The sequence below is a fragment of the Rhopalosiphum maidis genome, chromosome 2 (genome assembly GCF_003676215.2).
Source record: "Rhopalosiphum maidis isolate BTI-1 chromosome 2, ASM367621v3, whole genome shotgun sequence".
NCBI classification, from domain to species: Eukaryota; Metazoa; Arthropoda; class Insecta; order Hemiptera; family Aphididae; genus Rhopalosiphum; species Rhopalosiphum maidis.
The window spans coordinates 31,785,009-31,812,872 of record NC_040878.1 but is presented as its reverse complement, the minus strand read 5'-3'; the positions used below and the strand labels follow the sequence as shown (position 1 = coordinate 31,812,872).

The 27,864-nt window shown below is 28.4% G+C and overlaps 1 protein-coding gene across 2 annotated transcripts in view; it reads right to left on the bottom strand.

Moving 5' to 3' along the window:
• The window catches only part of LOC113554983, a 28,808-nt gene extending 12,413 nt beyond the window's left edge, over positions 1-16,395 (bottom strand). Inside the window, exon 1 of one of the 2 annotated variants that reach the window (XM_026959222.1) lies at positions 15,961-16,395. In XM_026959222.1, the coding sequence (XP_026815023.1) occupies positions 15,961-15,990 (30 nt within the window). In that variant the 5' untranslated portion in view covers positions 15,991-16,395. Of the gene's footprint in view, positions 1-9,561; positions 10,078-15,960 lie in introns of those variants that run through there. The other variant, XM_026959220.1, reaches the window with a different exon arrangement.
• Between the last annotated feature and the right edge of the window lie 11,469 nt (positions 16,396-27,864).

The following is a 27,864-nucleotide window of genomic DNA, read 5'->3' as shown; positions in this document are numbered from 1 at the left end:
GACCGACCGGATTCGTTTCGGGTCCGATTCAAAACACTCGAGCGCCTCCACGCGCGAACGAATGTGACAACGTGCCCAATATTTCATAGTGTTATGAATTACAATATTTTGCACGTGCATTTAATCTTATTAGTGTCGTTGTGTAGTAAGTACATTACTACACCACACGGTTATAATAAAGCGTGGTACCTACCTATATAATGTTGCAGTATATATATTTATAGGTCGGTAAGTGTAGTACAGGCACACCGTGACGCAGGTACTCGGGTATTTGGGCTGTATTTTCTACACGATTAAAATCATTATCGTTATTTTCATTTTTTTTTTTCTGTTGATTTGATGAACGCGCGAAAATGTAAGTATTTAGGTGAGTGGAGCGAGGCGGCCTGAATAATTCATGAGAGATCGGCGGGCGCCTATTGTTTACCGCCCCGATGATGATTGTATCGCTCGCGAGCGCACGCCCGTCTAATATATTTCTATCATAAATATATATATATATGTGTGTGTGTGTGTGTGTGTGTGTGTGTGTGTGTATGTGTGTGTACGACACGAAATACATGACACGCCTAATTGAGAATTCGCACGTGTTAGCAAAGACAATTTTTATTTACTTTTTTACGTCACTTTTGCCGCCGTCCTTCCGACAGTCGAAATCTAAGACGTACGCCTTTTATACGATTATGATTATTATAAACGGGCACGGCGGAATCAAATACTGTTGTTGTAATATGTGTAAAACACTCGGCAAATCGTATATAGGTATATCGTATATATTATAATAATAAATTGTATCATAATAAAATAGCATATTTACATCACAGCAGTATTATATTATAGGCGGGTACGAGTATAATGTCGCCGCAACATTAAGTACAAAGTATAAACATGTTTTATTTAGGTACTAGATTTTTCATCGGAGCGATTCTCTATCTTTCTTTCCTTCACAATTGCAGTGTTATGCAACTTTGGCAGGACGGTTGCACGCCACTACTGCCATTTTATTGTGTTCACTGCTGCCCGGGCGAACTGCCGGTCAATGAATAATATTATACATCGAATTTAAATAGAAATCAGACCGAAACCCGTCGTCATAATAATGTATAATTCGTGTAATGAAAAATGCCAAATTACAGTACCTATATATAGTTATATACCATATAGTTTGTGCCTACGTTTCAGGCGGTATTTTTTTACGTATACGCATTATGCCGTCATGCATATTTAACTCCACAATAAAACAATTTAATAACCATAATACCCATATTATAGTCCCATAATGTAGATTCATCATGATAACGCGCAAACTATTAGACTTTTTATATTGTTAGTGGAGTACTTAGAGTAGTAAAATAATAAGGATCTGTACCGTATATAACTATTACAAGCAAATCGTTTAATATTTTGTATATTTTTTTATTAATAATACTATATTTGCTTAACAATTATCTGAATTATTTTACAAATGCATAAAAAATAATCAATGTTTTTCGATTTGAATCACGACTAAAATATACTAAATTATACAATAAACAAAAAAGTTAAATAAATAAACGTTTCAACTATGTAATTTATCGCAATCTTTCGACATTTTTCCATTTAGTATGACCTCTATAGCTGTAATTTAGGTCGAGCAAAAGTATTTGTTATTATTTACAAGTCAACAGTATATAAATTCAATTAAACCCCAACTGGTAAATTCCAAGTAAAATTATGATCAGACCAAAGACGTGAACATTTTTCGAAAGCATTTTAATACGTCTAAAGAGACTATAATATTGTACACATATTATAGTTACGAGAAAATCAGTGGGCGACCGATTTTATTATATTATTATAAAGTCAAAGACGAATCATGATGACGACGATGAAAAAAAAAGTAAAAGAATAGAGCTTAAAGATCAAACTGTCTACATTGTATGCGAACTGTATAATATTTTGTATTACACATATCAATAAGGATACCATTAGTGTCATGAGTTAATATAATGTGATCATTTGATATACCTCTGTACGAGATCATTCGTCACATGTGTGACGACCCTGTCAACACGATTACGGAACATAATACATCAATGAGCTTGTACCACCTTTGACATTTCTAACACATCGGGTGTTATAAGCTCTTATATAATCTCTGCAATAACGTTATAGTCAGTAAACATTGATTGCATATAGTGAGAAGCTACTTCATAACTCTTTTACGGTTTTATATCTATAGATATAATTACGGGATTTTGATTGGTATTTGTTTCGTTTTCACGTCAGAATAATGCATTTATAAATTACTTATTCGCTTAACCAACATTTCTTGTTCAATCTAAACACAATGAGTCTTTAATTCTAAGGTTATTATAAGGTCGAAGTGATCTTACTAATATTGTAAATAATTTTAAACATCGTCGTATCGATTTACTTATTTCAAATATTTAGTTTTTAAGCGTTTGAAGTGGATCTTCAACACAGACGAAATGAAAATCGAATGCCAACTTGAATTTAAATTCAAAATCAAAAATATTTAGTATGCCCCTCCATATTGTTACTGATATGCAGTTATTATACATTTACCCGCCGTAAATGGTATGTTCTTTATTATAGTAAAACGTTTCAAAATCTCAGTATGTAGTGTATACACGTATTTTCAACAATAAAATTTACATTTCTTTTTACATATACCTATATAATACTGACTTCCAAAAACGCATCTAAGCGGTTTCGTTTCGTTTTGGAAATAAGCCTACCATATATATATATATATATTATGTAACCGCGGAAGGTGACACAAACCTATTTTGTGCGCCACGAACACGAACCGAAAATATTGCCTCCATTAACTTATCTGAATATAAAAGTATACCGACCGTATATTATTATATTATTATAATACCTATATATTTTGGGTAAAATGCGGTAACGCACAGCGCTGGAATTTAAATATTCAAATATGCAATAATATAATAAGCCACCGCAGGAATAGAAACGAATTCGTCGTCGTCCGCAACAGACGTCATACCGCGTACCTATGTGCGCGCGCGCGCGCGCGTGTGTGTGTGTGTGTGTGTGTGCAGAGCTCACGAGTTCCACGCACAGTGATATGTTACAACTTGCCCTCATGGTGGACACTGTGGAAATGACATCGCTGCTAGATCCGACCGATGTGTATCGAGTTAGATCACTCATCTGCAGTCGATAGTAATATATTGTTATTATTATTATTATTATTATTATACGCTCGTCTGACCGGTCTCCCGCCGTAATATTACACTACAATACTATACGTGTAAGTATACGAGTGTGCAACAGCAATACGGACGATATTATTATCGTGTAATGTGTTGCTGAGAATAAAAAAGGAAAAAGGGAAACGAGCGTTATGTCGCAAACCCGATCACGGTGCCGCATATTCATACGGGACCGTACATAACAATATAATATAATAATATTATACACGCGTCATAATAATATCGTAGTAATAATACGATCATATGGTTCACCGACGGTTTTGCGGGTCAAAGTGCCCCAGAGTACTACTGCGAACACCGGCGGATCGCGTGCTCGGCGCATAATTCAGCTTCGGTCACGACAGAATTCTATTCATTACGCTTACACTGTCCTGTTATTATTTTTATTAGCGTACAAACGCTCGATGGCCCACTACAGAAAAAAAAGTATATTTTATATTTTTTTCCACATGATATTTTCCGCATTTTACCTCTATTGCCGTCACTGTATATAATATTATAATCGCGTGCCCACGATCGACGGTCATTATTACAACACCTATATAATATTATATGAGCATATCTATATGGTCATATACAGGCAAATGTATTAAATTCTGATGATTTGAAGGCAATAGTACAGATTTAGGGTACACCTATAATAATAGGCTACACAATTTGACCTGCACAAATAGTTCATGTTAACTCCTACATTGCCAATGTTGCGTAGTTTTATAAAAGTATGATCCCCTTGCACCGACCCAATCGTCCAAAAATATTCATCAGTACAAAATTATTATTAATAATAACGAATGACTCTAATATGCATCAGTTTTATTCCAAGTCGTTGTACACTCTATTTTAAAGTAAAAATCCGAAATAATGCAAGCTCGTTGAAAAAATAGTTGTAATTCTGTATTTATGTACATTGTACAACTATATTCAATTATTTTTATCGTGTATTTATTCTGTGCCATTCAATAAATTCTCTACAAACGAATTAATTAATACCTCTCTACAAACTGTTAAGCCCGAATGGCCAAACGAGGTATACAAATTGTGGCAGAAATATAAAACATATAAATTAAAAAAACTAATTACTATCATTCGTTAAGATTCAATTTGTCTTGTTTAATTATTTTTTTAAAGTGCAATTCTCTACTGTGAGAAAATTCCTTATTATAATGATCCCCATACTATTATGAATCAAATATTTTTCTCGATAATAACTAAATATAAAACAACTAGTATTAAAAATAATATCGAAAGAGTTAATATTTACTTATCCAGGTAACATATCAAAAATAACACCTATAATTTACAATGTTATATATTATTCGATTTCAGTACCGCACGTGCTACATCACAGGAAACCGCGAAACGTTATGCACACATTAAATTGGGCATTGCGTTTGATAATTTTTCAATAAGAAATAATAACAACAAGCACTAGCAGAAAACACTCATACTATGAAAATCAATTTAGAGTACAATATAGGTACCCATTATGATATATGTACACTAAATATATCAACATAATGTAGTTGTACCGTTCAACATCGACGTGAGACAAAAATAATCATAAAAATAGTACAAAACCATAATTATAGTCATTATATGACCAGAAATTATAGAAAAAAAAATACTAAATCATATGTTTGATTTACACTATATACTTTTTTTATTTTTACTATAATACATGAATCGTAAATTGTTTTAATTTGTAAGAAAAAGGCCAATTAATCACTAACAAATAATTAACATTAAAGTTTTGATTATTGTTTATATATATGGACTAATAATTGGTTTTATTATATAGGTATTATAAGATTTTTACTATGAAAATTCAATAAAATGAATCAACATTATTTTTTACATTGATTTTTACATAAATCCAATCAAAGAAAAGTATATATGAACTGTTTTATAATATTTGCTTAAGCTGTGTAAATAAACTACCTAAAAGTAGGCATAATAAATTATGAATTAAATAATTTAAGAATGAATCGATATATTTATATTTATTTTATAGTTCAAGAATACGTAGGTATATAATATACTTAATGAAAAGAAAAAATATCTAAGGTTAATGAAAACAAAATTTAAAATTAATTACTATCATATAAAAGAAGACCTCGAACTTGTATTCGATGTATATTTATATACATAGTTAATTCACTGGGGTAATTAATAAACTTTTTGTAAAGATAATTGATAGTTAGTAATTTATTAAAACTAAACCAGTTATTCTGAATAAAATAATAATGTCGTGACTTAAATTTTTAATATTCCAACTACATTTTACAGCTAATTGAGATCAAATACGAATTAGAGAGATGAGTGAAATCGCGTAAATGTTCAAAGATAATGAAAGTATAAAGGTACAATTTCATGTTGTGCGAAAATTTACATTAATATTGAATCAATATTATTATACATAATACATCAAAGTACAAATTTCAATTTAAGAATATATATATTTATATACCTTGTGTATAAATATAATTTAATATATTATATTAACGGATAGTGTGCAGTTAAAAGCTAGAAATATCTATGATGAGTCAAAATAATTTTATAGTGCAAGTTCAATTTATTGAAATATATTAATTTAATTTGAATCACATAATTTAAATTTTAAACGAACCCAGGTAGCTAACTACTTAACATAATACTAATTTATCATAACATGGTTATTCAAATAAAAACTTTGCTCAAAGCTTATTTATAAATAATCACACCCAACGAAATTGGCGGACATGAAGTGTCATATATAATAAAAAAAACTACATTCCCTAAGTTTAAGTCGATCGAGTTTAATGATCCGACCTTGTCCTCGATCTACGGTGTAGTGAGACGAACTTAAATCGACTGCTCGTAATGTTTTATTATTATTTTTTAATTTGTTCTTAATTTAGTGCACCGAAGGAGACACCTACTGTTCCAGGCCGTCGATCACTAGTTGCTTCCAACCGAGACAGCTTTTATTTACAATGGAGACAGACCACCGTGCAGGACGAAGGTCATCACTTGCGTAGGCCCTGCCTATGATGCCAAAATGAAACACCTTACGGGTGCAACATTTCCAAAACAAAAGATTTGGTTTTTATTGTTTTTAGCTCAACAGAAGAAACAGTCAATCTAATTTACGAGACCAATTGACGTGGGATTATAGGAATACTCAGCACAAAAGTTTAAAATATCACTGCAGGTACCCATTTTATTTAAATTATAAACTAATAATTTATTCTTTGTTAAATGTAACATTTTTAAATACTGTGATAAATTATAGGGTATAATTTCAAGAACTGCGGTGGTTAGAAAAATATACAAGCAGCAAGGATTTTAAATAAATAATTAGATATAACTTTGTATTGATTATAATTGACAAATTCAAATTGATGACATAAAAATTAATTCAAACTATTATAGTTGAGTGTTATAACGATAAAATAAAATAAAAGCTCAATAATAATTAGTAACCGTTACCTATCAAATTGTGTATTTCATGTAACCTGATTTTAATCAAAACTAAAACCATAGCATATTATTATAGGTAGGTACTATTGATTCGTGAAAATAATCTATTCGTCTATTCTAGAAAAATATAAATCAGTTTAATACAGTTTAGAAAATTATTTTTACAGCGAAATTACAACGTGCGTATACTTCCGTTTAAATGGATAGCATGAAGTGTGGACACTATTACTAAACTCCTCGAGGCTTAAATAAATTGATTGCTCATGTGTAAAACATGGTTTACTTAAATATTACGAACGTATGAGGTGAAAGAGATGCTGTAATATAATGTTGTGATCATCAAAACGTAATTTTTTTTGGACCGACTCTGAGTCATTATCTCGCGTGGTTATGTCACACGATCATCATAGGACACCAAATGAATGCTTCATAATAATGACGATAAAAACAAACTATAAAATATGCTACCTAATACAAAAAGTAAATTTACGTACCTATTCTAACAAACGATTAATGTATTACGAAATATTAATTTTCAATTATTGAAATAAAATAATATTGAAGAATATAATTGTGTGTTAATAATGTATAATTAATAATACTTATCCCTGTATAAGACATAAGTGCCGGTAGCAAATATCTATTCTTTCTTCTTACATTTGTTGGAATTATTTCATACGACTTTATATACCCCCAAGGGTGATGTTGGAAAATTCTTTTCAAATTAATGATTCAATATATCGATTGCATACATAACGTATATTCAAAAATTGATTAACATTACAATGGAAATTATTTGTGAATCAATTGGAATGCATTTACAATGCAAAAGAAATATTTTGGTCTTATAATTTGTACATGACTTAAAAATATTATTAGTCAAAAATGTTTCGAACATAATCGATTTTGACCATCTCAAGTTAAATAAATTATGATCCCGGTGGTCAAGTTATTTTATCTCAACAATCTAGAACTCTAGGCACGTGTTCAATTATGTAATAATAAATTCCTACAACTTTTTTTATTTCTAATTTTGACTATTAAATTGATCAGAAAAGGCACTATAATACTATACTACAAGTCACAATAAAATAAATTAATTATAGATTAATGATATTGAAACTGATTTTAATTAAAAATCCTATTCATTATTTTATGAGTTGTGATAATGATATATAGGTATGCTATAGTTTTATAACAATCGAATTTACTCAATTAAAATGAAAAATATATTTATTGATACTAAAATCTTAGGTACAATAAATAACTATCGACTTTTCCGAAAAATTATTCCGTCTTCTAAGTCACTAGAAAGTTATAATTTTGTATTCATAGTTCATACCATATGATTTGTCTTGCAATACACCGAGTGAGTACATTACAACTGAATAGGTACACCGTCATATCGTTATGTTTTTTTTCTCGCATGACGATTTACTTTTATGGTCACATTCTATTGTCATGCATCATGTGAAATAGTGAAAAATATTAAACTATGGAATATTAAAATATTTTATGTCAGTTGTATGAAGATTTTTAGTATGCAAAAATAATAGCATATGCTATCATCTGTAAAATAAATACATTTTACAGATGACAGAAAATCGAAAAGAGATCTTTGTAAAGTACTTACTAATTTGGAGATATAAATATATAATTGATTTTTCGTTACGTACAAATTATTTATTAGTACTATAAAGTATATTTAATATTTTAATATGCTTAATTGTCACAATGTTAAAACTAATTTTTTGAAATTTTATTTAAAAAATACACAACATCATAATATGTAAATCATAACAATTATATCAAATTAATAATTCTTAGTAATTTTTATTAACATATTTTACAAATTAATACCCAAAAAGTTATACTGTTGTATATTAAACTATAACAGCTATAAATAGAATTTTTATTCAAAGTTATAACTTATTCTATTATTATTTAAAAATAATAATTAACCTTTTTATTACTCGTTTAATTTTTTTTACATTATTATTACCTAAAATTTAATCAGTTTTGCGATTTTTTCCAACAAGCAAACTACATGGTTATTGGTTATGTTCTTAGGCTGGTTTTAATAATAATATTAAAAGGCAGTTCTTAACAATTTATAGTGGACATTAACCATTCTTTACCGAATTAAAAAAATAAAAATAGTGTAAATTTGAGTGTAATATTTTATACTACGAACATAACTTTTGATTTTATTAATTTTATATTATTTTTTACGTTGAAATAAGTTAATTTATTGAGAATATTTTGAGTTTTATTACACTACAGTTAAATGTATAAAAATTTTCATACGAGATAATTTTGTTAGAAAGAAGTGATACTCCAATCCGCTATTTTTTCAAATTTATGTAACAAAAAAAAAAAAATCAAAAACTCATGTTAATAAATTAAAATGCTAATAAATTTTAACTTTACTAAGTTCTAAGACAATTTATTGATTTTCTAACTTTTTAATATTTATTAATAACGCATACAGATATAATTTTTTGAAAAAAAATTATAAATGTCCAGTATACATAGCAAGGAAATAAAATTGTTGTAAATGTCCTTTTGTAGAAAATTTATTAGTGATCAAGCGTCATTAGGAATAAACGAAATCTCTCTAACTCGAAACCAGAGTACTCGTAAAGTACACAATTTGAAAAAAAAAATTATTATACCTCACAGTTCAATGGCGTAAAAATAAAAAGTAATGTTTAAATATTATAGTAGATACATGCTTTATTTTGTAAGCGTTTTTAGTGGGACGGAGGTCGCGATATCCGATCGTGACGATAACGATATACGATGGTACAGCGTTTAGGTACACGATGGACCGAACTTGCGCGCGCGCGTTTTCACTTACCTGGAACACGCAGTAGAACGCGTACGTCAAACGGGCTGCCCGCGACGAACGCCGAACACCAGCGAGGGATGTCGCATCACGGGCCGGAGTCGGCATAATTGGTGGCTGCAGGAGCGACACTGACTATTGCGATCCCATTAAAAAACGAATGGGTGTAAAGTGCGGGGCGAGCGCTATATAATGGTATACACCACGTGAGCGTGTACAGTGGTTATATTATAGTGTGCCACTCGACGGCGGAAGCGTACAGGCGTACCCGACGGACGGCGACGGTTGTTGTTATTTTATTATCATAACATATTATAAATACCGATAAAATATGATACCGAAATAAACGTGCTGTTATGTAGTCGGTCGCGTGCGCCTTGATGACTGACGGGCAGGCAATACCGAGTAAATCAATATATATTTTATAAATCGCAGGACCGCGAACGGAAAATTGTTATTATTGAACGGGACGCGAGTCTAACGTCGGCGGCGTGTGCGCGGGTGACGTCGTCGTCGCGCGTACCGATATTATACACTATACGGTTGTCGCGTGACGAATGAAAGCCGCAAACTCGCTGCGGCGGACCGCCACACGCGGAACCGGTCCCCGCAGACTCGATCGCCCGTTCCCTCTACAACACGTCGTCGTCCCGCAGCTACCGTCGCCGCGACAGTGGAAATCGAAAGCGGAACTTCCGACGGCCGATTGCATCGCCATATAATATATCATTATGTATTGGGTATATATTTATACATAATATTATGACGTTATGATATTATTATCATAACCAGGACCGCGGTATCCACGTCTCGTCGTCCGCTCTATATTGTCGATGACGACAACATTACACAGTAACCGCTGTTTAAATACTTTATAGTCATATATCTACATTTCGAACAGATACGAAGTGGATGCATCGCACTGAACGCATCGTTTAAAATCAAACGCTCTTTACCCCGTACGTATAAATGCCAGATTAAATGTAAATTTAATTACAAATACGCTGTATAGGTAAGTACTGGATAACGACAAGAAGACGGATCTAAATGTATTAGAAAACCTATGCTTATTAGTCATTATACAAATAATTATGCTTTATTTTTCATTTACAGTGTGACGATGCGATGACGAAATAGTGTCTGCGTAGTCTGATCCTATAGTTACCTATATCAACTAGTTATCAATTAATAATGTATAATTATGCCATTTCACACATTTTATGCGAATCGGATTTGCCTTTCCCCCACGATCGTTTCGTGTCCCTCGTGTCCGGGTCACGTGATGGGGATATATCTACATAAGTACCTATATGTATATATACTATACGATAATAAAATATGCTATTGATATATTATTAAGTATTTCGCTACGAAACGCTTCGAAAATTAATTTGTTGACATGAGTAAATGTTATTCGCATCAAGATTATGATCAATACCAACAGCAGAATAAATTAGCATACGAGTTACCTATTAAAGTATTAAACTTAGAGGATTTAAAATAAAATTAATTCGTTAATGGTTATGAATTAAGTTATATAAATTGCACAACTAAGCTAAGTTAATAAATAACCCGTTATGATAGGAATTTACACTTAAATATATCATATTAACTTGTCGATGGCTTGCAATGTCTTGGAAATTTCAAATTCGGGATTTCCATTGATTATTGTGGTGTAATCAACTATGCCGTCATTGGTCACTGATCGCTATAACTAATACTATCATCACCGAACACAAGTGCCGTCGTTGCCTTAACGAGGTCATGCGGACCGCGGTATTTACTAATTTACCACAATCTATAGAAAACAAACAGTGGTTTCCTTATATATTATCCGCGGAAGTACCAAGAGAAATTATCTAATACCACGCGATTATCCGGTCGTCGTTAAAATGTTCTCCATAAATAATGTCAATGAGATAAACGATTTTAAAAAGTAATTTTTAAAGCAATAAATACGAACAGTATGAGCAGATACTAATCATGATGAATGGTAATATTATTATATATATATATTGACCGTTTCCAATGCGATGAATTGGATATTCCTAATTAAGCGTAAAACTCATTATGTTTACAAAATAATAATATATAGTAATTATTATTGCCATAGTATGAATATCAAAATATCTATGGTAGACACCCTTAGAGAGTAATTATGCGTCTGCGCCAACAAAATTATTGGTTTCAATGTCTGTTGAATATTTTAACTCGTTAAATTTTAAACGTATTTTAACAATAATATTGTTGAAACATTAGTATTTTAGAAACATATTCTTAATAGAAATTGAATAGGTCTTATATACGTTACACTTTTTACCAAAATGTAAAAGTCCTAGTGAGGTATAAACTAATCAAACTCACAAATATTGATAATGAATACAATTTATACATTGTTACACAATAATATTTAGAAGTAATTTATATTATGCTTTATTTATGTCCTGTAAGTCTTAAAAAATTGAAAATGTACTGTACCAAAACTTACAACTAATTCAAAATAAATATAATTTTACAATAGTTCTATTTGCTTTTGAAATTAATATGGTAGTCGTGTGTGTCGAATTTTATTATTGAACAATCACATTTTATCTGTACATGTTCCTAACAAAAATTACTCTTGAATTAGTTTAGTTGTCAGATACCTATCTAGCAACAAATTATTTAAAAAAAAAAAAAGAAAACCATAATCAAATTAAAAAATAAAACGGATCAAATCTATTGTTTGAAACAATATGTTATAGGCATAGTGATAGGGGTTCTATGTTAGTCAACCAATAAATTATCATAATGAATATATTATGTTTGAATGTTAAGAAATGCATTGCAATTTATGTACCTATTAAGCATTAGTTACACTAAATGTTTTTATATTTACTGAAAATTTCTAAACAACTCAACGAATTTGGATATTTTTGTATCATAGTTGAACTTTTTCATAATTTATAAGTAGGTATAATTTTTACTAAATTATTAAAGTTTATTTACCGACATTTTTAAATCGAATGATATTTTATGTCATGATAAATAATGGTTTAAATTAATTTTATAAGTAAAAAACCTTTAAAATATATTCTATACTAAGTTCAGACATTAATATGAGTGTTTTAATTTATGTAGGAAGTAGCTAAAAGTGAAAAACCAATAGCTAGTTAATTAATGATTAAGAGGAAATGGAGATTCTTATACGTATTGGAATTTAAATTATAATAAATTACATACATAAATAATTTGCTATTGTTTAACCTTTATTTTTGTTTAATTTGATTTACAGTTAATATTTACTATCCATTTCTACAAATTAACTAAATTAATTTCATATCATCAAGGAAATTGACATAAGTAGATGTACTTAGATCATAAACATAAATACACCTTCTCGTTCATACTATTGTCCTTGTGCAGGGATTACACAATCGGAACGCACCTAACATAGACATTGTTTATGCATTGTTGCAACTCATTACTCATTTCAATTGTATAAAGATATTAAATATTAAAGATAGAGATAGATATTAAGTATCTACTACCTATTATTATATACATACAGACATACATACAGACATAAAATTGTATCAATGTCAATGTTAAATAACACGTTGTGTCAAAAAGTGGGATCCGCGTGTTTGGTAAATATGTAGGATGATAATCTGGAGGCGGTTTCGCAAAGTAGGATGCAAAATAATAAATGCTCTTAATTTATGTTGACCTTGTATCTTGAAAAAATAGATTTAAGTTATTTTTCTCGCAAATGTGGCGACAAAATGTTTTTCATTCAACAATGTTATTCCAAGAAACACCCGTGTTCAAGACGATCCCATTGAACATGTATCATACAAGAACAAACAGAAAAGTAATAATGAGCTTAGAAATGGCGTTCGTGGGATAATAAAACGTATGGTAAATATACCTAGGTTATAATACCTAATAATGAGAAAATCCTTGAAATATTCTCATTCAGAAACTTTATTGTACACAAAATACATTTTTCGAATACATAACACAGGGTTCCAAATTAAGAAACGTTTCAAGGATATTTTATAAAAAAATATCTATGTCCAATGCAATTGTAAGTTAAAATCAAAAAAATGTATTTACTATTCATATAAGTATTTCCATTTAAACTCTTCTACGCAGTGTAAATTAATACTTTTTAGCATATAGTAAATATATATATAATATCATATCAAACAATGAATCTAATAAAAACATACTATGTTAATTGCTTTAAGTTGAAAACAAGAAGTTAATGCCTTAAACTATTAAATTTTTCTGATTTAAATTGTAATAAGAGCTGATTTACCGATTGCATTTATGCTGTAAAGAACTTAGAAATGTAGCAATAGATCATGAATTCATGATAAATAATCAATATAATGTTTCGGTGAAAGTGAACCTTCAGGCCTGCGTGTATTTAATGTATTATAGGGCTCATACGTATTTGTATATTGTTTCAGTTATTAGATCGTGTTGGACACTATAATATAGTTCCAAGGACTTTTGCTTGTATAGCGGACTATCAAGCATCATTAAATCTATAACCAACACATATAAATATATACAATTTATGTTCTATGAAATATCTAATATTAAATATTTACACTAACTAGCAAAAAGCTGATTGTAAAAACGCAAAAAAATATATACAGATCGAGAAACAATAGAAATTTAATACGAGAGTTTAATTCTTTGTTTAAAAATATTAATTTATTAACATTCCAAGAATATTTCAGTTGTGAATTCATACGTAAACAATAAACCGATTGTTTTAAATTGTGTATAATAATATAGTCGTCCAAGTATAATTTGATCAGATATCGACCAGCTTCATTATTTTTAAAATCAGAAACACTATTTGAATTACTGTTAGTCAAACTTTTAATTAAATAGTCTAATAAGTAATGTATATTTCTTTTACATTGTTAATTTATTTTGAAATTCACTCTAATGCCTACAGCTAACGTCGCAAATTAATTAATGTTCAGAACTTCCAGTATACCCTATGGAAATAGATATATGTACTAATAAATAAATGTATAATATTCTAAAGAGAAAAAAGAACTATTGAGAAATTAGTGATATGTTTTCTTAATTGTATACAAAATGAATCAATATTCGTTGTATTTAATTATTATTATTATCTTTGAAGTATAACATAACTACTCCTGAAAAATATTGATTATATTTTATAAGTGTTAACTAAACAAATAACAAGTCAAATTTCAACTCTCAAGTAACTAATTTAATTCAATATTATATTATATTATTAATAATACTCAATTTTCTTAAAGTATATAGTAACTTATTATAATACTTATCTTAAACTAACAAGATATATCTATTAAATCAACATACATTATGTTGGCAGATATATAACAAGGCGTCAGGGCCAAGCATAACTAAACTTATAAAAAACACAATTGTATTATGCGATGTACTAACGAGAAATAAATATAATATGCATTATCATGCATATAAGATGTAACACATTTAATTACCAATAAAATTATCTTCTCATAATTACATAATATACATTTTATTATTATATATATATATATATATATATAATGATAAATAGGTATATAACCCAGCAAAATGTGTACGTAACAGAAGAAGAACGTGTTCTTCTTTCATGCCACCTATATGTAGGTGACAAATATCAATTTCAATTACGACTATAAATATTACGTACTTCATAAATTAGACTAGGTAGTAAGTAAAAATACTGGTTTTTATTATATCATAAAAACTATAAAATTCCAAAAAAATTGTATTCAATTTAATTTATAAATTAAAAAAAAATTAAATACCATTCTAAAGCTTAAAAGTATAATATATAGTACTAGATTAAGCTCATAATATAATATAATAAGAATAATATGTGTACGATTACGATATAAAAGTAATATATTGGTATTATAATGTTAAAATTATTCAGATTTTAAAGACTTAGAAGAATTGATAATACCAGAAAAAAAAATACTATAAACTTAGAATTAAATTGAAAGCTGCTTCTTTATGACTACCGCCAGGATTGATTCAATTGAAGAAAGGGTAGATATTTAAGTACACTGTAGATTATAGTTAAAAATGCACTTAAACAAATTTTACTCGAGCAAAGAAAATACAAATAATTGAATTATCAGTATGATGGGTAATATAATAATGATTTCCTCGAATAAAATTAAATCTATTAAATATTTAAAAAAATGTTTGATCAAGTTTTACGTACAAGTCTAAAAATAATTATCTAAATGATTATAAAAAAATACAATCAAAGGTTCCAAATTTTTAATAATTAACATTTGTTTTTCCAGCTTTTTAAAAAAAAAAAAATTATAGTTCAAAACGTTAATGAAAATAAAAAACAAATGCCCACCCAATAAGAATAAAAATAAAATATTGACTTACGATTACGACGATATACAATCCGAAATCCATTTCGACGTTGACTGTTAGTCTTCCTTATTTCCGACGGTAATCAACGACGAAAACAACAATATATAATAGTGATACGACTAAGACGAAGACGATAATAATACTACACGCCACTGATCAGCGGTGGCACAAACATCAACACCGCGCTCTAATGACACAATATTAGTGCGATTATTAACACAAAAATGACAACACATGGGCGACACGGGAGTACGCGACGCGACCGGTCTGGACGGTATGATGTCCAGGTGTGTGCCATTTCGAACCAGCGGCTGTGGTCGTCGCGTGCCCACTCGAGATATATCTGCCCACGCAGGGGCACGCCCGGTTCGCGAATGTCCAGCACTCGCGGTAAATCTATATAATAAATAGGAAAAATAATCGTTTTTGTTTTTTATTGTCTGGAAGCTGTTATTGTTGTATAACACCCGATAATACCGTCGCCGCCGTTGCCGATTTATCGTCTTGACCTCTATTCGCATATATAATAATAATATATTATCCGTCTAGTCGATATTACTACTTAAAAATACAATGCCATCTATATATGCATATATTTATACATATTACAGTAACAGCTCCAATGGATATAGAGAGAGAGAGAGAGAGAGATAAAGAAAGTAAAGAGACATGAACGCCAACGCCGACGACAACGGTCCGCTCGCGACTTGACCCGGGGCAACACGTTTATATTTCGTATAAACACACGACGACGGCCGACGAGAATTTGATGAAACGGATACAAGCCGTGGCTGTAGGAACGACTGCACGAGGAAACAGCGGGTACAACCATGACGTAACGCCTATGTTACATATTATTGCCGCCACCGCCACTGACCATTCGACAAAACTTATACACAGTTATCGTTTTATTTGATTGATACAGTGGGGGTGGAGAGGAGTGAGAGAGAGAAAGTGGTCAGAGGGAAATGAGTGACTATAATAGGTATCTTTATTACCTAAAACTGTGCAGTCTTTGTCTGGGGACTTACACAATGCACAACGTATATCGGGACAACCATAAATATAAATACGTTTGAAAAATATCTCGATTTGGGGAGGGGGCGATGCTTAAGAAATAAGAATACACGAGAGCGTCGAAAACTTTATAACTTAAATAATACGATATACTTTTATCGCTGGTCCCGCAAGCCTCACCCTGAATTATCCTTTGACGATAATTATTATTATTTTCCTCTTTAATACACGGACTAGATGATAATATTATTTTGATACTACCTATATATACTATATATGTATAGTATTTTAATGTATACATGTTAACGAATGGTATTTCAGTCAACAGTTACGCGCTTGTAAACGACCTGTGATGGCAAATACGTATCATTATATCAGTTATATGCTTAATGTTATATAATATGCACATGCACAAGGTAAAAAGTTCTAATTTATTTATTACTTTACTTTTACTTAATAAGATAAATTAGTACCACTTAAATCAATATCTTTGGTCCTTCCTCTATAGATCATCGTACATAATAATATAAAAAAACTTGCATGGATTACACATATAATATTTAATATCCCTTTGTATATTATGTGAAACACTGATAATTCGTCATTGTCATCTATTCAAAGAGAAAAAACACTAAATCAGTTGTATTTTATATCAAGCGTACAGCGAATACTATGAAGCATAAATAACATAGTAAATGTACCTTTACCACAAACATCAATCATGTTAGTCAAAATAAAGTATACTGTGCTAAAAATATCTTCTCGGGTAAAATATGTACTTTTTATTCTTTACCCGTTATAAAAAACTCGGTATATATACATTGTTAACAGTTATTATCCATGTTCTTAGGACTCTTAGGTGCTTTTATATTATGATATTTAATATTTACAATATAAATTCAAAGTGTTTCATGGTAATTAGCGACTTATATTTAACAGCCATAGTAGTAATAAGATTATAAAAATTAAAATATGTATAGATAAGACGCAACTTTAAATTATCATCAATTGCGTTTAAGTTAAGTGCACTGAATTGTTCTTTCTATTTCACTTAAAACATAAAAAATAATTGAAAATATAAAAAATATAGATTTAGTATAGGTATAGACTAAAAAATGTACTATTTTCTATATTAAGATTATAATTTCATTTAAAGTAGGCACTTGAAGGATTACTAGAGACTTATCTATTCATTCATAATAAATAATAATTAATTCTCTGTTGGCTGAAAAATAATAATTATACTATACAAAGCCATTCTGTACGATGTACTTACGTGGGTGTACATGTACAGATGTCACAAAGCAAATAAGTCATAAATATATTCGTTTTTTTGACAGGTCTAATGATAGTATGTTGACATTCCATCACTATTTCCATCACGTCAAGGTAACCTTATTAAAATCAATAACGGTCAATTAAAATTTTTAATATTTAAATATACTATAGTACTAATTATTACTTTATAGTATCTAATTTCAGTTAGTTATTATTTTTTTCATTTTAATTCATATACTGAAAAAATGGCCAAAAAATATAATAAATAATGAAAAATATTATTTTATTGCAATGTAAGAAAATACATTGACGTATTATTGTATCCAATTAACGTTATTTTTATAATTGCAATGAAAAGTATATTTTTATTAATTTAAAACATACAATACACGTACAACAAGAAAGTTAGATTGATTTCTTCCGCTTAATTTATTATAAACTCGTAGAAAACTAAGGAAGTTATTTTTTAATTAAAGTTAAAATGGATATATACCTATATTAGGAAAACTCATCCAACTTTCGATTTCTTATAATTGATTGTATTACATATTACACGATTAACGGTTTCAAAATAACGTAATGTTATCAGAATAATATTGTATAGAATTAAAACAATATTATTTTAAATGTTTATCCATTGTAATAATTTTATATATATCATATATATTTGATTAACCTATAAATAATTAAATTTGTCATATTTGCTAAAACATTGTATTTAAAATTGAAAAATATATCTGCAAAATTATTAATGTTTCTCACAAATGTACTCTATAAAAAATATGTATATATTTTTCGTTTTTATTTATTTTAAATTTAAATATGTCAACAAGGTAAAATTATTTTAAGATGTATAAGCAAAAACCAAACTAGAGCGATTGTCATACTTTTTTAGTGTATCTACAATAATTGTATTATGTTACGTCTATATAGTGCATCAATACCAATAGTCAGTAAACTGTGTTTTTTTATAAAAATAATCAGTGCAATATTATTATACTAGAAAAACAATAATTGCGTAAAAATAAACAACAAAATATTTATAATTTACATTTATTTAGTTCAAAAAAAAGGTCATTTGCATATATAAAAAAATTATTTATATAAATGCAAATGTAACCTCACGATCCAAGCATACATTTTATAAAGTTGATACTTAATTTAATTGATAAATGATTGTAATACTTTTGATGAACCAAACTTAACATAATTTACACGATGAATATTGTATCATTAAATACTTATTATTATTTTGAGAAGTATTTATTCATAAGAAATTATCTTTTTTGAATATTTTATCTACATAGAATAATTATATTTTATATGGGTAGCCCATATTTTTTACACACATGTAAGACGTTTTTTGGTGATGCCCCGATCAAATGTTTATTATTCAAATGGGCACTTATATTTTATATTATTCATAATCCGAAACTAAATACTTTGATACTCGTTTAATATGAAACTTACTTGGAAATATGTATCTACGATAAAATAATCCTAGTCTATATATATATATATATATATGTATATGTATGTATATGTATGCAACATTTTCATTAAAACAAAAATACATGTAAATATTCGTTTCGAACAGTTAAATTAGTTAAGTATTTACGTCAGGGCCGTACTTAGGATTCACAAGGCTCAGGACAAAAATGGCCCATTGCGAAAATAATAACTTTGTAAGGCTTCGATTTCATATATTTATATTATAAATGTCCTTAAAATAAACACTTTTTACTAATTATATTAATTAATTCAAAATAAATTATTCTCGTACAGTATAATTGTCCATTTTTTGATAAAAGCAGAAATAATTCTGTACAATCTCCAAATTACGCCAACAAAGTCATAGCGGCTGAATGACGTATGGACGGCGATATTATATTATCTCCAAGAAAGAAATTATGGTTATAAGTAGAGTGCATGAAACAAATAAGGACTAGAGTGTTCTGAAAGTATCACTATACCCCTAAGGTATTAATAAATATTAATTAATTTTAATATCAGCACTATTTAGTATCCAAATAAACGAACACGTTGTGGTATATGCGATACGCCCTATTGGTTATTGCAGACTATTGATTACTTTATAACATATTTAATTTCTGTTACCTGTAAACTATTAATTCCATTATATTGTCAAGTCGCTACATATTTCGAAAAAATATAGTACAATAAAGTGCATTAAATATTGTGTAAGTTTCTTACGCAGATTTAAAATTATGATTATAAGCTACGAAACGTGCAATTCGCGCGTATAATATAGTATTGTGGTTTTAAAGATAATCGCATTTACTCTTATATATAATATCTCAGCTGTTGTAATATTATTGATCGATTCGTGTCTATCTTATTTATGTGTTTGTCAATATTTTATAAGCGCGATTTATGTACTTCTAAAAATTAATAATTACAAATTATCATACCTTTGCAATATTAATATAATATATCAGTTATTATATACCTACCTATAAATATTAAAGTGGTGCAGATAATAATATTAGTAAGTATCTAATTAAAACCTAAACTATTACATTTTACTCTACATATTAATATTAAATAGTAATTTTTTTTTTTGATTAGAAATGTATTTAATTATATAAAATACATATAATATAATATATAAATATAATAATATCTGCTCCTTTAAGCCGTAGATTGTTGCAGTAGATAGTTATAATTTTGCTTATTAAAATATATTAAATTTCATGAAAAAAAAATTATATATATATTATATAATAATAATAAGTTACGATTGGAAATACGTATACAGATTAACTTAGAACATATATTTACATAATTAATAACAAAGTATATAATTTATTAACAAAATATTAAAAATATCAACACACGTAAATTATTCTATTAAAAATGTTACGTAATTATAATACAAAAATAGCCAGCTATATAGTATTCTTCTCCTTTTTAAGGAACCAGAGTGGATATCTTTTTTATTGTGATTGGCATTTGATTAAAAAAAATTGGGACCCAGGTAGTCAACAAAAGATTAACTAGAAAATGTTTAGAATATTTTACAGGTAAATCATAAGTTCTGTGTTCTCTCTAATATTATTAAAATTTATTTTTTGAATTTTTGATGAAACAATTTTCTTAAATATGAAAAGTAATGTGATTTTTTTTATAAAGACACCTTATTGACAGAGCACCTAGTATTTTATAATTCAATTTAGTGGAGCCTTCTAGTGATTTTTTTATTTAAGATTATTTTTACTATGCTTTTTTGATTTTGTTGTAAATTGTTTATATTATTGTTATATTAATGATAATAGTCTAAGACATGTTTTATATAGTAAAATTAAGATTATATTATTAAAACTACTTATTGACAAGACCTAAAGAGTTAAATGTTAATTTTTTATTTGTTAAAGTAATTGAATTTTGAAACTTAGAGATTACATGTTATACTGAGAAAAAGTATTATTTATAGTAGGTACCTACTCTTAAATTATGTAATAACTGATAATATATTATAATGTTAACACATTTTAAGGTATTGAAAATTATTATCGAAATAAAATGAAACTTTCCAAACATTTTTATGAAACCATAAACATACATACATAGCATACATAGGTATAATATGTAGCCAATGGCCACATTAAGCAAATGAGGCATAAAGTTATAACTTTCTAATATCAAAAAAGTGTATACAAAGTTAAATTGATCCAAAATCATTGTAATCAACATAATATAGTATTTCACTTATTGTTCGAAAACAATTCCTTATTTGTAATGATACTATAAAAAACGATATATTATTTATTTAATTTTAAATGTTAAGTAATAGGTTGTATAAATTGTATTATAAATATTAAATACTTATTAAGTATTAACTGCTGAAATATGTCTGTTTAGACTATACAAATAAGTCCTTAAAACGTTACTAAGCTTTAAATTAACTAAAATAAGATATTTAAACTAAAATAATTTCAGTTTTAAATATTAAGGAATTTCTTTGTTATTAAATTGTATAAAATAAAAATTCTTCACATATTTGTGAATTTCAAACACTGTTAATATTTATATACAATTATAATTTATAAAGGCAATATTTTCACCACATACAGTATAAATATCTAGATTCTAGAAGTCTAGATATATTATTTTGACTTTTATATTAGGTATTTAAAAATGCTTAAAACGTAAATAATTATAATCGTATTCAAAATAAAAATCTTAACAGTTTTAAATGTTACAAATAGTTACTAAGATTACAGTGTTATTTTTGTGGATACGATATATTAATATGTATTCATCACCATTGTAAGAAATACGAGTATAAGCTCCAGGTTTGTTTGTTAACGTTCCGGTCGTCGTCGTCAGGCCCCCACAAAAATTAACAGTTCCACACACGCGTTCTGCCCAAAAAAGTAAGTACCTGTTATACGCAAATAGTACCTACCAAATGTGATAAAAAGGAGCTGTTGACATTTAAGAAAAACACAGATGAATAAATATTGTATCGACGTAACACGTATTTGATGACCTGTGTTAAATTATATACAGAATAAATTAATTCTAAAACTTCTATACATCAATAATCGATATATTATTATAATATTGTACTTATAAACGTGGATTAGGAAATAGCAAGATGTCTGAATACCTAAATATAATAAATCTTATGCTCTTCATTAATACAAACTTTATTTACAACGAAAAGAAACGATTATTTTAGGGATAATAATAGGTATTTCGATTTTATACTTTAATCTAACCTATTGTATTCGAATGATGAATAAGTATTTATTGCTTAATCGCTTTACTACAAAGACAATTATGGATTGTTTTGAAAAAAATTGAGACAAAAAAAAAAAGGGTGAAATTTACGACACTTTTAGATATCACAAATACATTTATTACTTCAATCAAATCGTTAATTTTTTTCCAAAAAAATTTGCTCTAAAACAACATTTGATCACGCAAGATCTTTGAATTGTATTTTATAATTATTTTGTTTATATATTATAATATATGCATACTTATAATCTTTGCTGTGCATAGGTAATTATCAAACGATGAGACATTATTTGCGAGAAAATGTCCATCAATCACGTGTCTGATGTCTATTAATATATTATTATATATACAATTAAATATCTACGTATGTATTGTGAACATATATCATATAATATTTAATACATATATTATAACTGCTCAGGTAAACACGATAATAACAAATGCGATGTGTATATAATATCTTGGAACTAAGAAATCAAATTGACAAGTTGACCCATTTAGTGATAGCAACGTTATTATAGGCTTTACTTATCATTTTTTTTTTACTATTATTTGTTAAAACGACAAACTGTTATTTATTTAAAAATAATATCGTGTTTCTAACACCAATAACCATTTGGAAATGTGTTAAAATGCGTCTGATATAAATGCAATATACTTATATACATAATTTATTTTACATGCGAGTATAGCATAATATAATTTTCAATAAATCCATACAAATCAGTCGAACGAAATCATACCAAATAACGATCACCTCGGAATTTGTTTTTTTCGTTGGTTATAAAAAAAAATGTAGTCATAATATAACTGCAGTTGTTATTTTTTAAACTTGTTGTCATGTGTGCGAAGTTATACCCACACTGTGTCTAAATTGCACCGGAAAATTGTCAGTTTTACACAGTAATAATTTAATACAATTTTTTGTTGATTATCCCACGTGTTAAATTGGACCAATATAGAAGTTGAGTAGGCAGTACTAAATTAACTTCTTCTTTAATTTAATTTCGGTTACAACTCTAAGGAACATAAAAATTCTAAAAATCAACTTTCAATAAATTACTGAAAAATCAAGCTCTACTACTTAAAATTTATCTTGTGTAAATCAGACAAATTTAACTCATTTTGCAACCCCACATACGTTTTTATTATGTCGAACTAATGCAATAACTATACGTCGTATGATATAATATTATATATTTGATATAACATATGAAAGTTAAGATTATATAGTATAATTTGTATAGTTTATGATGTTATACTCGTATGATGTTATGCAGAATATTTGTATTGGGTATGGATAATAATTATAATGATATAAACAAATATAGGTAGGTGATAATTTGTAATGTCTACATAAATTCTTGGACGAGACGGCCTGAACGATGCGTGTTCCGGCGTGTGCACCGATGAAAACGGCGTTTCGAATACAATGCAGACTACAAAACGCGCATACGATTTTATTGCTGTGGACGAAGTGGTTTAAATGATATACAATATAAAAAATAAAATATAATGTTAATGAAATATTCTACATGTATAATATTATGAAGAGACGTCATAAAGTCGCATTACCAGGCCGCCGGCCGCCGGGGGTCGATGTGTCGCGAAATGCCTACAGGTACGGGAGTGGGCGCCACGCGTCTGTGGTGCCGGGCGATATATTAGACAACAGTACCTAATAGTGGGCTCGCACCGAATAATAGTAATGATAATAATAATACGGCATGGTGTTTGTATATATATATATATATATATACATATAGGTATGCGCTGGTGAGTGGGTGGCTGACCTCAACACGTTCTTGAAATCAATGTTATGTCACACGATACACACACACAGACACACGGTTATCGCAACAAACAGCTACAGGAGATTGTGCGTTTATAAATACATATAGGTACTGACCGCCGCAGCAGCCGATCTGTCAATCGGTTCGACGAACTCGACTTGAGTCGCGTTCTGAATCATATTATTTATTATTGTATGTACAGTATAAAACTTCATTTCGTTATAGCGTCATTCCACTAATCGAGGGACCTAAGTCAAAACGTGTTAAAAGTGACAAATAAATACTTTAAATTTTTCATTTTTTAATATTATGCTTTTATTTATGAAGCTAAACAATTTTTTATCCAAATGTTCCATGCGTTTTCAACTTTTTTTTTTTATCGAGTTTTTTCGCTTATATATCTGTAAGTTAAAATTTAGATTGTTCAATAACAATACGACCTTTTTAAAACAGTTTGTTTCACGATATATCAGTCCAAATGGAAGACTTAAAGTGATGCAGAACATATATCTTTATTCTACTCCTTTATTATTCAAACAACACCGAAAAATATTCAGTTATGTTTAGCTATAGTTTAATAATTACGCCAGAAACCCAAGTAATGATTAAACATTGGAAGTTTTAAAATTAGCTGAAAAGAATAACTTTTACATTTACTAGAAATCGTAATGCACAGTCATCCAAGCCTAAGTTTATTGCGCAGTACATTGATCGTAATAATCGGAACCGGAAGAGTTATAACACATAACTTTATATCTATAGCAGTCTACACATAAAAGGTGCTGAAAACTTTTTCAATTCTACGTTATAGCCGTAATATGAAAAACTCGTACGTAATTTATTTTTATTAATAAATATATACATAGTATTGTTGATGAGTATCGTGTCGAATAACTGACCAATACCGGAAGACTAAATGCGTCTTGAGTCATGACGTATACAGTATAGTGGCATCCTATATTTTACGTAATAATTACCATAAGTGCATGACTAAGTGGAAATATTTACCATTATTGTGGCCACCTGTTGAGGATCTAACTTTAGACCGATTGCGGGTTATAAAGTTAAAGTACGTGACCAAAACACAACAACAAAATATTAAGCAATTACGGGTTGTCTGGATTTTTAAATACACTATGAGTTTAAATTACAAATAATCGTTAAAAAAATCAATATTATTAAAAACTAATTTTGATATTTTACGAAGACAAACATAGTGAAATACAGTATGAGTAAGTCCTATCTTTATCCTTGTATTACAATTTTAAACCCATGCATAGGCAGGAGTGTTAGAATTTAATTTCCTATTGATGTATTACAGTTTAGAGCAATGATAAATACAACACATAATTATAATTGAAAACCTATCCTTATTATCTATCGACATCCAATTCCCTCAAATGTATCAATTGTATGAACGTTATTACTGTTATTACAAATAAATAGGAGCGGACTGATCTAAGGCGAAATGTGCGATTACATGGTAAGCTTGGGCTGTATGATTTTTCTCAACAAATTAAATACCTATGAAAACATTTTTAAAATAATCACATTTGAATTAAAATGGACGGCAGACCTTTTTGAGCTAATTCGGCGCTGGAAATAAAAATAAAACAACTAAATTGAATTTTAGAAAAAAAAATGAAATCCTAATAAATTTATAATTTTTTTGTCAGTTTTAAATTTTTACTAGGAAAATTACTGAATAAAACAGAAAAATTATCAAAGTACCAACAATTATACAAGTATATTTGAATTCCAGTAGTAACTATATGAATTGTAAATTTTACAGTGCTTATTTTTTTACTTGTGTTTCCATGAATAGTTTTTTTTTACTAGAATTACATATAATCTTCTCGAAAAGTAAGTAGTAGAATTACAGAAGTGGTAAAATGTAAGTGTAATATGTGTAAATTAACCGATAATATTGTAAGAATATAAGATGCCATAAATACCATACTTTTTTTATTTCCATAATTAAACATACGAATACCTGTTACCAAATGTTTATAATTATATTTTAGCTGCAAGGTATAATTATAAATTAGTTGATGAATATTAATATTTTGTCATTAAGAGGACACTTTACATGCATGCGTTGACTCCGTCTCATAAGCGTACAACATGCAGTAAGCTCCATTTCATGTGGGCAAGGACCACTCAAGCTGTAGTCCAAGTTGAGCAACCAAATGTTCACTCTAGAATGAGAAGATTTTAAACTGTGCAATATTGTTTTACGTATTTTTTCGATGTAAGAACCACTAAATAAGTTATTCAAGTTTGAAAAATACAAAAATAATTGGATTTTGAAACGATAAGAACATTTTTCGTATTGGTGATATCAAACAAATAAAAACGGTGTTGCACAGCCAACGTTTTCCTTTTTATAGTTTAAAAATCGGGTTGTTTAACTTGGACTATTATTCTAGTGATTCTTGTTCGCGCGAAATAGTTTTTATTATGTTGTACGTTTATAAGACGAAGACATGACACGTGGATGAAGCCTTTCTTAATCATTATATTACAATATGTATGATATGTAATATTAAATTTTATGTGGATATTTAGACTAATAAATTAAAGACTAATTTAAAAAAAAATTAAATATTTGGTATACGATTTGACCTTGACAACCTAAAAATTATTTCCCTTAATTTATATAGAATCCCACGTTAGAATCATAATAATCTTTGCTGTTCACTGCTACACTAAATGGGATAATTGGTTGATTTTGATCTTTCTATACATACATTGAAAATAAATTAAACATTACGTTTAAAATATTTTATTTATTACAAATATATTCTCAACTAAATGTAATAGGAATTGGTTCAGATTGTGTATGTTATACTCATAAATCTACAGAGATCTGCGTTTTCGTACAAATTATTCGATGTTATCAAAGTATTACCCTATAGGAACGAGTTTGGAATCTATATAATAGGATTTTTATAGAAATATAATTAACGAACATTTAATAATATTATCAGTACTAATATTTTTAATGGTTAGTTAGGTATATTTCTATGAAATTTCTTATTATAGACATTCTAAATACGTT